The 12844-nt window shown below is 37.1% G+C and overlaps 2 protein-coding genes across 4 annotated transcripts; both read right to left on the bottom strand.

The window, feature by feature from the left end:
* Positions 1-42: 42 nt before the first annotated feature.
* Positions 43-1800, bottom strand: LOC103941557 (probable methyltransferase At1g29790). The gene has a single exon (XM_009351769.3). It carries the CDS (start codon positions 1622-1624, stop codon positions 359-361), a length of 1266 nt encoding a protein of 421 aa, XP_009350044.2. The 5' UTR covers positions 1625-1800; the 3' UTR covers positions 43-358.
* Positions 1801-2402: 602 nt separating this feature from the next.
* LOC103941556 (zinc finger CCCH domain-containing protein 6) lies at positions 2403-6854 on the bottom strand. 3 transcript variants are annotated; one of them, XM_048577490.1, is made up of 5 exons: positions 6444-6854; positions 4723-4845; positions 3749-3958; positions 3497-3621; positions 2403-3414 (listed from the first exon to the last, which is right to left on the bottom strand). In XM_048577490.1, exons 1-5 carry the CDS (start codon positions 6501-6503, stop codon positions 2523-2525), a joined length of 1410 nt encoding a protein of 469 aa, XP_048433447.1. In that variant the 5' UTR covers positions 6504-6854; the 3' UTR covers positions 2403-2522. The 3 variants fall into 3 exon arrangements, with proteins under 3 accessions (XP_048433447.1, XP_048433458.1, XP_009350042.2); XM_048577501.1 differs by having other exon boundaries at positions 4634-4845; positions 6444-6469; XM_009351767.2 differs by lacking the exon at positions 4723-4845.
* Between the last annotated feature and the right edge of the window lie 5990 nt (positions 6855-12844).

Here is a 12844-nt window from a genome sequence, read left to right on the forward strand (position 1 = left end):
CTAAACTGGGATAGATGGCTAAATTATTCAGAAGAGCATGCATCTTTGAATGGTAAAATGAATCAAATATCAATGCCGTTATACATTTAAGAATACACTATGATTTTTTCACTTCCTAACAATTCATTGTCTAGGGAACAGAATAACTAATACTCCCTGAAGTACAAAATAATAGATACGATAGCTTACAAATTACAGAACCGATTCCATTTTCTACCACCTGCTCTTATTGCAATGTTGAAGGAATATCACGAGGATGTTAAAAAGCAATGAACCTGCACAAATTGCGTGCGAGGAAGCATATAGAACATCAAATTTTTGCTAACTAATGCAGTTTCTTGCGAGAAGTACCTGGTCATCATACTCTAACTGGTTTCTGCAAAACGGCAGACAAATAGATCTCTGATTTGCCTGACCCTGCTGCCCCCGCCTTCTCCCCGACAACCCATTTCAGCTTTTTATATCCAAACCGCTCGATCAATCTGGTTAAATCCCTCTTCTTTTCATCATCGGAGCCATAAAAGTTGTCCAACCAAAACAAACCTCCAGGCCTCAAAATGCGGTCGATGTCAAACATCAAGAACTCAAACTTTTCCGGTTTTCCCGCAACATCCAATCCACTAGCGGCATGAACCAAATCGAACACATTATCATAGAAAGGAAACCTATGATCTAAGCTCAAAAAAAGAGGGAAAAGCCCTCTTGCTGCTATGAATTCGCTAAACGGGGCTTCGATATTCAATGTGTTGGTGATCACAGTCATGTTCCTTTCTGCCATTCTAGCAGCAAAGGTACCAGACCCACCTCCAATATCAAAACCTATTCTGATTCCTCCACTCCCTAAAGCTAAAACATCATCAATGAGGAAATCATTTTTGCTCCTAGCCTTAACATATCTCTGGCTTTCGGACCCGTTAATCAAATCGAAACAACCAACGCAATCCCTATTCAATTTCTTAGCATTCAAGCATTCAAATTTCTTGCATCCAAGGCCACTCCAACTCACAATCTTATCACTAACAGGTTTCCAAAGCGAAATCGGTAAAGGGTTTAAACCCACCTTAGGAACCGTCTTGGCAAAGCACCTCCGTCGCGGCAGAGGCTCGCATCCCCGCAGAATCAGCTTCTGGGCAAGGTTCCAATCATCGGGGCAGGGCCCGGAGACCTTGTAGTTCATGTACTGTGAAAGCAAGTCAGCGGATTTCTCGCAGGAATGGCCGACGGAAGCCACCATTTCCGTGATCCCGGTTTTCGAATCTTTTCCGAGAGGGAGCTGGTGGTGCTGGAGGAAGACTTTGAGCTCGTTCGCGACATTGGGTTTCGAAAGATCGATGCTTTTGTATCCAAGGAGCTCCTTTTCCATCTGGGCAAGCTTCTTTTGCGACGAATCGATCTCGCGGAGGATCAGACCGACCTGCTCGGAGATGAGGGAGATGTTCTTCTGGGTGTGGTGGAGGAGGTGGTACGTTTGGTGGTCTTTCGGGGCGGATGTGAAGGCGTAGAGGGCGAAGAGGTTGGTAGTGATGACAGAGAAGAGCATGAGGAGGTTGACGGCGGAGGAACAGAGCGACGCTCTTCGGAATCTGGCGGTTCCGTCGCCGATCTTGAGAGAAACGGAGCCCATCTTGGCGGTGTGAGTGAATGAGATTTGGGGAGTGATTTGAATGAACAAACACTCACTCAGTGGGGAGTGGTGGAGAGGAGGATTAAAGAATTGTCAAGTGGGATTAGAGAGTGATTTGTGAAGTTAAGACAGTGTTAACTTGTCTAGGAATCAGGACTTTGTCGGCTGCGATTGTAACGTGTAAAGAGCGTAAAATGGGAACCGGATCCCTTCAGATCCCAATAATCTAAGCTTAATAATCAAATAATCCGATCATTGAAATTTGATCTAACGACTACAAACAGATGACTCCTCTAAAGTTATAATAATTGTAACGGTTGGATCAAATTTCAACTATCCGGATCAAATGATCCTTGAGCTTAGATTATTGGGATCCGGTTCTGTAAAATGGGATACCAAATGATGACGTGGTTCAAGAAAAACTCGATAAAATTGTTCGACTTAATTAAGCTTTCCAAAAATCAAGACTTCGTTTAATTAGCACAAACTCTAATTTTCTCTCTTACAGCAAGAATTTTCCTTCTTTGGAGGTGTTGGGTGCAAGTTGGATAGGAAATTACGATTCTTACTTGATACACATCCGCACCAAACACAAATATTGCAAAATTGGAACATTCTGAAGAGGAAGAAAAAATTGTATAGAAACCGAGAACGTATAATTTTCGAAATTTCAATAATTCTGCAGAAGATTTGGCCACAACTGATCAGCAAGGAGTTACGTTGAGCACCTGTATATGGAGAAAGAGGTTGCCGCAGTCGATCGGAAAAACTCTTAGGGTGGGTATAACAACATAAATTAAACAAATTTTGACAAAATCTAGCTCAAAAGGCAATTTTGAGCCACACTAGGAGGCTCCGCAATTGAAAGATGTACACACAGGAAGTAGTAGTAGCTACACTAACTGCTAATCTCCCTATCCATTTTCATTCTCTTTGTCTTGTGCACCTCCGGCACACTACCACCTCGTGGCTGGGACGATGCATCATGCTGGAATGTGCAATTTGCTCCTTTGTTGCATCCCCTTGCACTGTTGAAGTATATGCAAGGCTTCATATTCTTAGGCTTTGAATCTCTTGGTTTGTAGTTATTATTGGATTCTTGGTTTACAGATGAATGATCGCTATGTCGGTTTCCAAATGGTGGAAAGTTGTCCTGCCTGTCTCCTCCATGTTGTTGAATCAAGCTTTTATAATAGTTGATGTCCTTTGCTAGTGGAGGTGGTCCAACAGAAGGCGAAGAATGAACTGAAATTGATGCAGGAGGAGGTAGTCGTGCATCAGGAAAATGTCCCATTCCAGCAACGTTTGGTGGGGGATAGAAATGTCCACTTGATGAAGGTGTGCTGATTTCTGTCCTGATCATGTGAGATGAATCTGATAGGCCCATTTGGGGTGGCCTTGTTATTGGTTGTTGATCTGTAACCAATTTCTCAATCATTTTTGGGTTGCTGAGAATCTTAATGAGCAATTCATGATCAATCATATTTCCGTGCTCATTGTTATTCACAATTGCACCAAGGGCAGCAGCTACAACATCAGGTTCTGCTGCAGTAGGCATTCCAAGTGTTGCAGGTATGTGGTTTCCATTGTTAGGAATATTGTTTTGAGATGGAGCCGAAATTCCCTGAACGGATAGAAAGGACTGCGAGCTTGTGGAAATGTTAAACGCTTCCACGGATTCAGATGATGTTTCACCTCCTGCATCTTCGTCTTCAATAGGAGTAATAGGTATGATAAGAGGTTGCCCACCAGTATGACTAGAGTCTTCAACATCTGCCAAAACAGAGGGGCTGTACACAGAAAAAGAAATACTGTTCAATTCATGGGTGGGTGGAACTTAAATCCAAAATTGTAGAAAGCAAAGTGACGAACTTTGAAGGAATGGCAGATGGCCGTGGATAAACAGCTTCCAGTACTCTTATCTCTCTCTGATTTTGAATCTCCATCTCTTTGCTTTCCTCCCCAGAAACCACTTGCCAAGTGAAGTTTAGTACAACCTGTTAAAATTTAGTATAATTCGAAAAATATGTATTAACTAATATTCAGTATTTTTCAAGGCATACATGCTATTGAAACAAGGTATATTGGTCAAGATTAAAATCCCAAGCCTAAGGTGTACTTTACCTTAGGAGGGCATCTCCATTTGATCAAAGGAATTTGAGACAAGTCAATCTGCGGCTGATTTGCCGGATGAGCTCCCTCAAATCCAGGGGGTAGAGTGTCATCTGAGCCTGTTCCAGATGAATGTGATGGCCAAGATGCCTTTGCTTGGAGGTGATCTTGAGCGCTCAGCCCAACTTGCGAAGGAGATTCCTCCAAGAGAAACAGCTTTACCTGTTTAACAGAGAAGCATCAGTACGATAACCATTTAAACTAACATTAATATATCAACATTGTCGATCATCATTTTCCACAAACTTCTTCAGAATGCTGAGCTTAGATGCACAGGGAAACTTCAGAAATCTTTGGCATAACTTCTCCTTTAAATAATAACACGACTGAAATCCTAAAGCAAATTATGAAAATAGAAGTGAAAAAGAAAAAATGCACAGATAGAAGAAATAAAGATCATAGAAAATCAATTAAACTATACTAGAGATTAACGTGACTACATATCACTGCATTTAATCCTCCCATGTCCATCTCCACCCGGTCACTTGTAATCAGTTTATTCGAGATTGTACTGGACACATCAATTCGTATATAGCTCAACAAAAATCAGATTTAGCAAGGAGGATTTTGCTAACTATATAGGGCAATGAACTAGACAACCCACTTCTTAAAACAAACTTATTTCGGGCAACACTAATACGAGCAAGTTCATCCAATAATTAAACAGCGTCTTAGGAGTCAAGAAGTGGCAGACATCACAGTAAACTCTAGATGGCTTTAACAGAATTATTGATGTTGTATCAAAGAGATAGGAATCCTCTGAACATGGTTTGATAGTTTGAGAGTGACCTTTGACTAAATATTTAAGACAAGGTTGAATAAAAAACCCGCACTTGCCATTAAAATAAAAAATAAAAAAAAGACGACAAAAGATGCATCACATATCACACTCTGGGAGGTGATATTAATGCTATCCGGATGCACACCCAAGACCCCAACAAGCCTTTAGCTTTGATAGCTTTGCATGCCCCAGCAGATAATGTGGAAGTTATCCTTATGATATGGCCCTCCCATGTTGGAAGCGGCCCAAGTCTTGGGCTTATTCTCCTCTTCAAACAAAAAGAAAAGGAACAACTTTAGAAAGAAAATAACAAAGAAGACACTTCTGAGTAGCTTAACTTCATGTTTATGCAATGACACATTAAACTCTATTAACAATAGAACCAAGAAATTTGAAATAGAAGTTCCCTAATGAAATGATTCAACCTTTCTCAAACACAAGAACCTTTCACATAATTTGTAATGACAAAGTATCACACAACAATAACAAACCATTCATGAACACAACTACGGTAGACAACCAAATGCAATCAATTCAAAAAGAGAAATGCAGAAGTGGCCACCGTATTCAAATACACGCCAGTCAAAAAACCTTGACAAAACAAGAAACTCAAGTTTTTGGCCTTTCTCTGATGGTTTTAGAAAAGTCAGTCACTAATCCAAATAAAGCTATTCAACAAAGTGCTACACAACATGACCAGGTTTATGATAACGCTTATTCCATTCATCTTTATCAAACACTAGGAAACTACAATCACCCCACTATTCTATGGTTCTTGTAGAACCTTTTTAGCAGGAAATGAGAACACTTCTCAGGTGAGAAGTCGCGGTTGCAAAAGACCAATAACCTTATAATTCCTCAAAAATATCTAACTTGCATATATTTCTTATTATCCCCTTTTATTCCCAGCATGGCCAGTTATCAATCAACATTCTCAAAGTTGCTCCAAATTCAGTGAAAACTAGTTTAACAATTAGCTTGTGATTTTCGCATTCATTTACATGTATATTCATTTTAAACCTCATTGCATATTATCCTCTTTTGAAATTATATTGAAGAACGGGCCACCAACTTACGAATTCTTCATAAAAAGTTTCAATGTTGGTATTTGTACACAAGAATCCATTTGTATCTAATCTCACTTTCTTCTTCATAAGCTTTAAGCCACTTTTTTCTCAAACAATGATGGATTGCTGCAACGATGTAGATATGGATTTGGCGTTCAATGGTCATTCTCGCCCTAAAGATCATTAAGTGTTCCAATGGTTGTGCTTACCACTGTTCCAATTGATTAATTCATCAAACAGCACCAAGACAAAAACTTCGAACTTTACCCTTTCAAAATTTACAGCTTTACGAAAAGGTGGAAAGTAGATTAAGCTAAAAGGGTAACCTTATTTCATCACTTCATATTCTGCTTTTCATGAATACACAATACCAATTTCACAAGAAAACACAGGACTGTACGAGCTGCAGATGCAACAAATTCCAACATTTAAGTCATACAAATTCAGAAAAAGGCTTTCTTTCTCCATCAATCTTTGTCAATTGTCAGATGACACTGAGACCAACTTATCATAGACATGCAATGCAATTCGACACAGAATCACTTCAAACGAACGAAACGATTACCAAAAGTGGAGAACTTTAACATACATTTTCTAACAATTCATCAACTAAAACGATGCAGCATATAACTACACATCATAGCAAACCAATACATATGAATACATATCAAACAAAATAACACAATCCACAGAAGTTCAGATAGCTGATTCTTTTCGAGCTCATTTCGTATTCAACGAACAGAAACTACTGAATCGCTTATTATCATCAGATTGGGTCATTGAAAAATGCATTCTTTACCTGACAAAGATTAACATCTGAAGCCCAAGAAATCCTTTTCGTTTTGTGCAATCCCCGCATGTTAAACGAAATCCCCAAGAACCCTTCTTTTCCTGCTTCGATTCCAAATTTTAGTCACAGTATCTAATTCAGGTCAACAATTTCGGGTTCCAATCGAAATCTAAAACCCCTGCAGCTCTCTCAGATTCGAAACCCTAGTTCCTACTGCGTCGTCGGCGTCAAAAATCCCCTTTTTATAACTTAACCCTAACCCTAACTGTACAGATTTAACGCGATCCAATTGCAGAGAGGCTCTCTGTGCGTCGCGAAACGGCGATCGCAACCATGGCGGTTCGTCGAACGGAACGAAGCGCTATAAAATAAAATTCCTCTGGTTTTGGGCTTCGGCGTTTTTCCTCCTCCACCTTTTGTTATCCTATTTTTTTATTTAATTTAAATTTTCTTTTTATCATTTAAATAAGCGCGTGGTGTGTCGGATAGTTTTGCCTGTTGCGAAGATGGCAATCACGCGCTGGTATTGCGAACCGGGGTTTTTTTGGGTGGGCAAAGGTTTTTGGCCACGGCCTGTAGATTGTACGGAAAATGATGAATTTAAAGTGTTGAACTTGTTTGGAATAAAAAAAAAAAAAAAACAAAAGGAAAGTTCTCACTCTTTTTTTATTTTTATGTACTTTTGTTAATTTTTATTTATTGATTTTTTTTCATTTTATAATCGAAAATTGAGGATTGTGTGAAATAAAAAAAAAAGTGTTAAATAGCACTACCAAAAAAAATTGTGCTTTGTACAAAAATAATGAATGTTTCGATGTATATATATCAAATATATATATATCGATAGAATGAAGAGTTTAGATGTACCAACAATCCAACAACCATGCAAGATATCGACATATACATCAATTCATACTAGAAAATTTATAATATTGAGCTGAGATTCTTCTTTCTTTTCTTTTTTTTTTTTTTAGCCAAAGAAAAAAATGTCAAGCTCAATGTTATAAAATTTCTAGTATGATTTGAGCTTGATATTCTAAGTCTGGATAAACAATATGGACCCCAAAAGATAGAAGAAAAAAACCCACAACTTGAAAAGATTGGAGTACGGTTAGGTGCTGTAATTCATGGATGTATTATAATATAAGTGATTCTATATTGTTTATATTGGAAACATTAACCATGTCACCCACAAGAGAAATTTGCATAAAAAAGTGATGTAATATGATAGTTTGTTATTATGGTAAGCGAAATATAAAAAAAATTAACAAAATAAATAAATAAATTGAAAAGGGCAATTGGTATGAAGTTAGCGACGTAGCTTGGATGTTGTTGCTAGTGTTCTAGGGACTCTGTTCAAAGATAATCGGAACGAAAGTATCGATCATATCATCTTCTCTATTTTATAATATTTTTTTTCATTGAATTTTTTTCTTCCTTGTTGATTTTTAAAGTTGAAAAATAAACTGGTGGTGATGTTCCATTGACAAAAATAATGTGGTGATGTTTCAAACTTATTGCTCGTGGCTACATATTTTAACCACTTGCGTATGTTGCATGATTATTTTATGACAACCGACACTCAATTGGAAGACCAAGAGTTAACTATTGAGGCTTTGGGTTATCCAGGACACATATTTGAGATAGATGAACAATACTCCCCCTCCCTAGAAACGTATAAGAAAGTATGTAACTCAACAAGAAATTTCCTTATTTGTCCAATCTTTACACATATATTATTTTATGACACCGGCGCTTTACACATATATTATAATACGCAGATTAATTATACAACATGAGAAAGGAATGAGTCCCAATTGAATTGGGTAGAGACATATATTGTTATATTCTCTATTAGGAAAAGTATTTTTCCATTGATAAAATGAATAACATTACACTTTAGGTATTTATACAAAAGCTATCACAACTAACAAAAAAAGAAAACCTCCAAAACAAACTAAGATTCCTTAACCTCTAAGCATTATCTCTTGTAGGTGTAGTTACATTTTTATCCTTCATATCTCCCCTCAAACGAAATTGTGGAACTCTCAGTTGAAGTTTGTCTCTCAGAAGCAAGAACCTGGGCTTAGAGAGAGAGACTTGGTACAAATATCAGCTATTTGATCCTGTGTATATATATCAAATATATACATCGAAAGAATGAAAAGTTTAGATGTACCAACAATCCAACAACCATGCAGGATATCGACATATACATCAATTCATACTAGAAAATTTATAATATTGAGCTGATATTCTTTTATTTATTATTATTTTTTTTTTGGCCAAAGAAAAAAGTATCAGGCTCAATGTTATAAATTTTCTAGTATGATTTGAGCCTGATATTCTAACTTTGGATAAACAATATGGACCCCAAACGATAGCAAAAAAAAAACCCCACAACTTGAAAAGATTGGAGTATAGTTAGGTGCTGTAATTCATGAATGTGTTATAATATAAGTGAATATATATTGTTTATCTTGGAAACATTAACCATGTCACCCACAAGAGAAATTTGCATAAAAAAGTGATGCAATATGATAGTTTGTTGTTATGGTAAGAGAAATAAAATAAAAATTAACAAAACAAATAAATAAATTGAAAAGGAGAGATCGGTATGAAGTTAGCGACTAAATCTGGATATTGTCGCTAGAGTTCTAGGGACTTTCTTCAAGGAGAATCGGTATCAAAGTACCGATCAAATCATCTTCCCTATTTTATAATTTTTTTTTTGGTAAATTACACAGAACTACCTCAATTATTGGGTCATTAATAGTTCCATACCTTGTCTTTAAAAAGTTTCAATGTCATACCGTATCTTCGAATTTGTTATAATGTCATGTCTTCCGTCAGTTGTCTGTCAATTCCTCCGTTAAATGCTGACGTGACACTCTTTCTATTAAAAAACTAAAAAAATATTATTAAAAACTAAAAAAAAAAATCATTTAATATTTTGTAATTATTAAAATAATAATTAATTTAAAAAAGTTATTAAAAATAAAAATAAATAAATAACCCACCCCATGTTCGTCTCCCCCCCCTCGGGGGCCCAACCCCTGCAACCCAGAAAGGAAGAAGAAGAAGAAAAGAAAAGAAAAGAAAAAGAAAAAAAACCCATCTTCATCTTTCCCTGACCCCCCCTTCCCTGCAACCCACCCATTTCTTCCTCCTCCCGTCTTCCCATTCCCTCATCCTTCGCATCCACCACCTGCAACCCAGGGAAAAAAAAAAAAAAAAAAAAACCATATTCATCTTCCTCGATCCCCCTTTCCCTGCAACCCAGATCTCGTCTTCTACCGATTTCGTGGGTGGAGAAATTGGGCACGGAGAAAATGGGGGGAATGGGTGTGGATTTAAGGAGTGGGGTGTGTAGATGAGGGAAAATGGTGGGTGCAGAGGAGGAGGGAAGGGGAAGACGGAAGGGGGAAGAAATGGGGTGTAGGAGGGGGTTGGGGAAGATGAAGATGGGTTTTTTTTTTTTTTTTTTTTATAATTTTAATATTTAAAAAATATTAAATGATTTTTTTTTAGTTTTTAATATATATATTTTTTTAATAGAAAGTGTGCCACGCCACAAGCCACATCAGCATTTAACGAAGGAATTGACAGATAACTGATGGAAGGTATGAAATTGTAACAAATTCGTAGATGAGGTATGACTTTGAAACTTTTTAAAGACGAGGTATGAAACTGTTCATGACCAATAGTTGAGGTAGTTCTATGTAATTTACCCTATTTTTTCATTGAATTTTTTTCTTCCTTATTGATTTTTAAAGTTGAAAAATAAACTCGTGGTGATGTTCCATTGACAAAAATAATGTGGTGATGTTTCAAACTTACTGCTTGTGGCTACATATCTTAACCATTTGCGTATGTCGCATGATTATTTTATGACAACTGACACTCAATTGGAAGACCAAGAGTTAACTATCGAGGCTTTGGGTTATCTGGACACATACTTGAGATAGATGAACAATACTCCCCATCCCTAGAAACGTATAAGAAAGTACGTAACTCAACAAGAAATTTCCTTATTTGTCCAATCTTTACACATATATTATAATACGCAGATTAATTTTACAACGTGAGCATAGGAATGAGTCCCAATTGAATTGGGAGAGACATATATTGTTATACTCTCTATTAGGAAAAGTATTTTTCCATTGATAAAATGAATAACATTACACTTTGGGTATTTATACAAAAGCTATCACAACTAACAAAAAAGAAAACCTTCAAAGCAAACTAAGATTCCTTAACCTCTAAGCATTATCTCTTGTAGGTGTAATTACATTTTTATCCTTAATATCCCCCCTCAAACGAAATTATGGAACTCTTAGTTGAAGTTTGTCTCTCAGAAGCAAGAACCTGGGCTTGGAGAGGGACTTGGTTCAAATATTAGCTATTTGATCCTGTGTACAAACAAAATGCACATATACTTGGTTTGCCAAAACCTTTTCACAAATGTAGTGATAATCGATTTCAACATGCTTGGTCCGAGCATGAAAAATAGCAATACTAACAAATTCTCCACCAAAATCAGACCTTAGTGCAATAATGTTTGTACCCAGAGAATTTTCAACAAGTAATTTCCATTGCATAAAAGTGGAGAGTACATTAGATTTACACTTTAAGGGATAAAACTAACAATATCGGGTGACATAATACCTAAAACCATGGTGAGAAAATGTAGGTGATGGTCCCCAAACATTGGTATAGATAAGATTCTAATGGCTTATTTGTAGTACAAGTAGTATCAAAAAATGGAAGTTTAGAACATTTCCCTAGTGCACAATCTGAGCAAAAAGTCTTATTTGAACCATCAAAAACAGGAATACATGACTGAGATGTCAATTTATTGATGATTTTAACAATAGGGTGGCGCAATCTTTGATGCCAAAGATACCTTGGAGCTTTGACAGATGCAGTGAATGCTTGATGAAAAAGTAACAGGAGATGATTATGAGTGAAAAGGATAGAAGCCATGTTGAACTGGACCTTTAAAAAGCATCATCCCCGAAGAAAGATCCTTCACAGTGAAATGAAAAGGATAAAGATGCATGGAACACGAATTGTCAAGGAGAAATTGATTTGCAGAAAGAAGATTATGCTTTAGATCAGGGACATGTAAAACATGTTTCAGTGCGAATGAATTATTTGGAGTATGTAAAGATGATGAACCAGAGTGGAGAATTGGCAAACCTTTGATATCTCCAATATACATTTGCTCGGGGCCATTGTATGCTTCTGGATTCTGAATTTGCATAAGAATTCATCATATGCGAGCTTGCACCAGAGTCTACAATCCAAGTAGGTGTAGAATTGGAAGTAATAGCAACAGAATGAGAAGATTTGCCACTGTAATTTTGATCTATGAGATAAGGACAATCACAGGCTTCATGATCTGATTGACGAAAAATCTGACAAATGATCTTTCTATTGGAATATTAATTGTTACGAGCTCCGCGATTGAATCCTTGAGTGTTGTTGAATCTATAGTTTCCACGATTCTGATAATTGCCACGATTTGCATTCTGATAATTGCGTTCCACATTGCGACGTTGACTGCTGAAATTAAAAACATGCTGAGGAACAAAAGCTTGAGGATTAGGGTTTGCAAGCAAGGGAAGAATACCAGTAAAATAGTTATACACCTGAAGGCTGAAACGGTGCAGGTAAAACGGTTTTCGTTCGATTATTAAGTTAAATCTCTTTGCTGAGAAGTAAGCCGTGCAATTCATCAATAGTCGCAGATCCAATACGAAACTGAATGACATCCACAAAAAGTTAAATTCAGGAGGTAATCCATGAAGAGTGACTGAGATAAGTTCTGAATCTTTAATTGGAGCACTAGCACTTGCAAGTGCATTTGCGATTGCTTCAATTTGCTAGAGATATTGAGCAATAGTTGATTCACCTTTAACAAGACTGCGAAGACGAGATCGAAGCACGTGAATGTGAGATTGAGATGCAATTGCGAGTCGTGATTCCAATTTCGCCCAAAGTTCTTGAGCAAAAGTCACGCCAACCGTGTAAGGAATTAAAGATTCATAAAGAGTTGAATTAATCCATATAAGAATGTTTTGATCATTCTTAAACCAAGTGACATAGGCTGGATTGAGAGTTGTCGTCCGACTCCCTAACGAATCAAGAAGAAATTTAGACGCCACCATAGTTCCGTCAATGAGACCAGTGAGATTGTAACAATGGAAGATTGGAGCAAACAAAGCACTCCATGTCAGGTAATTTGATTGGAACCATGGATCCAATATTTTGGATCATAATGGAAGAAGAAATCGCAGAATTAGGGTTGAGATTGCATCAGGAAACGGATGAACAGGAGAATCTGATTCCAAAAGGAGATGCAGAGGTCACCATAGATGTAGGTTGAAGAAAGAATCACGATCAAG

This window comes from the organism of the source record quoted next, unplaced genomic scaffold, assembly GCF_019419815.1.
Source record: "Pyrus x bretschneideri cultivar Hongxiangsu unplaced genomic scaffold, Pyrus_bretschneideri_v1 Contig1, whole genome shotgun sequence".
NCBI classification, from domain to species: domain Eukaryota; kingdom Viridiplantae; phylum Streptophyta; class Magnoliopsida; order Rosales; family Rosaceae; genus Pyrus; species Pyrus x bretschneideri.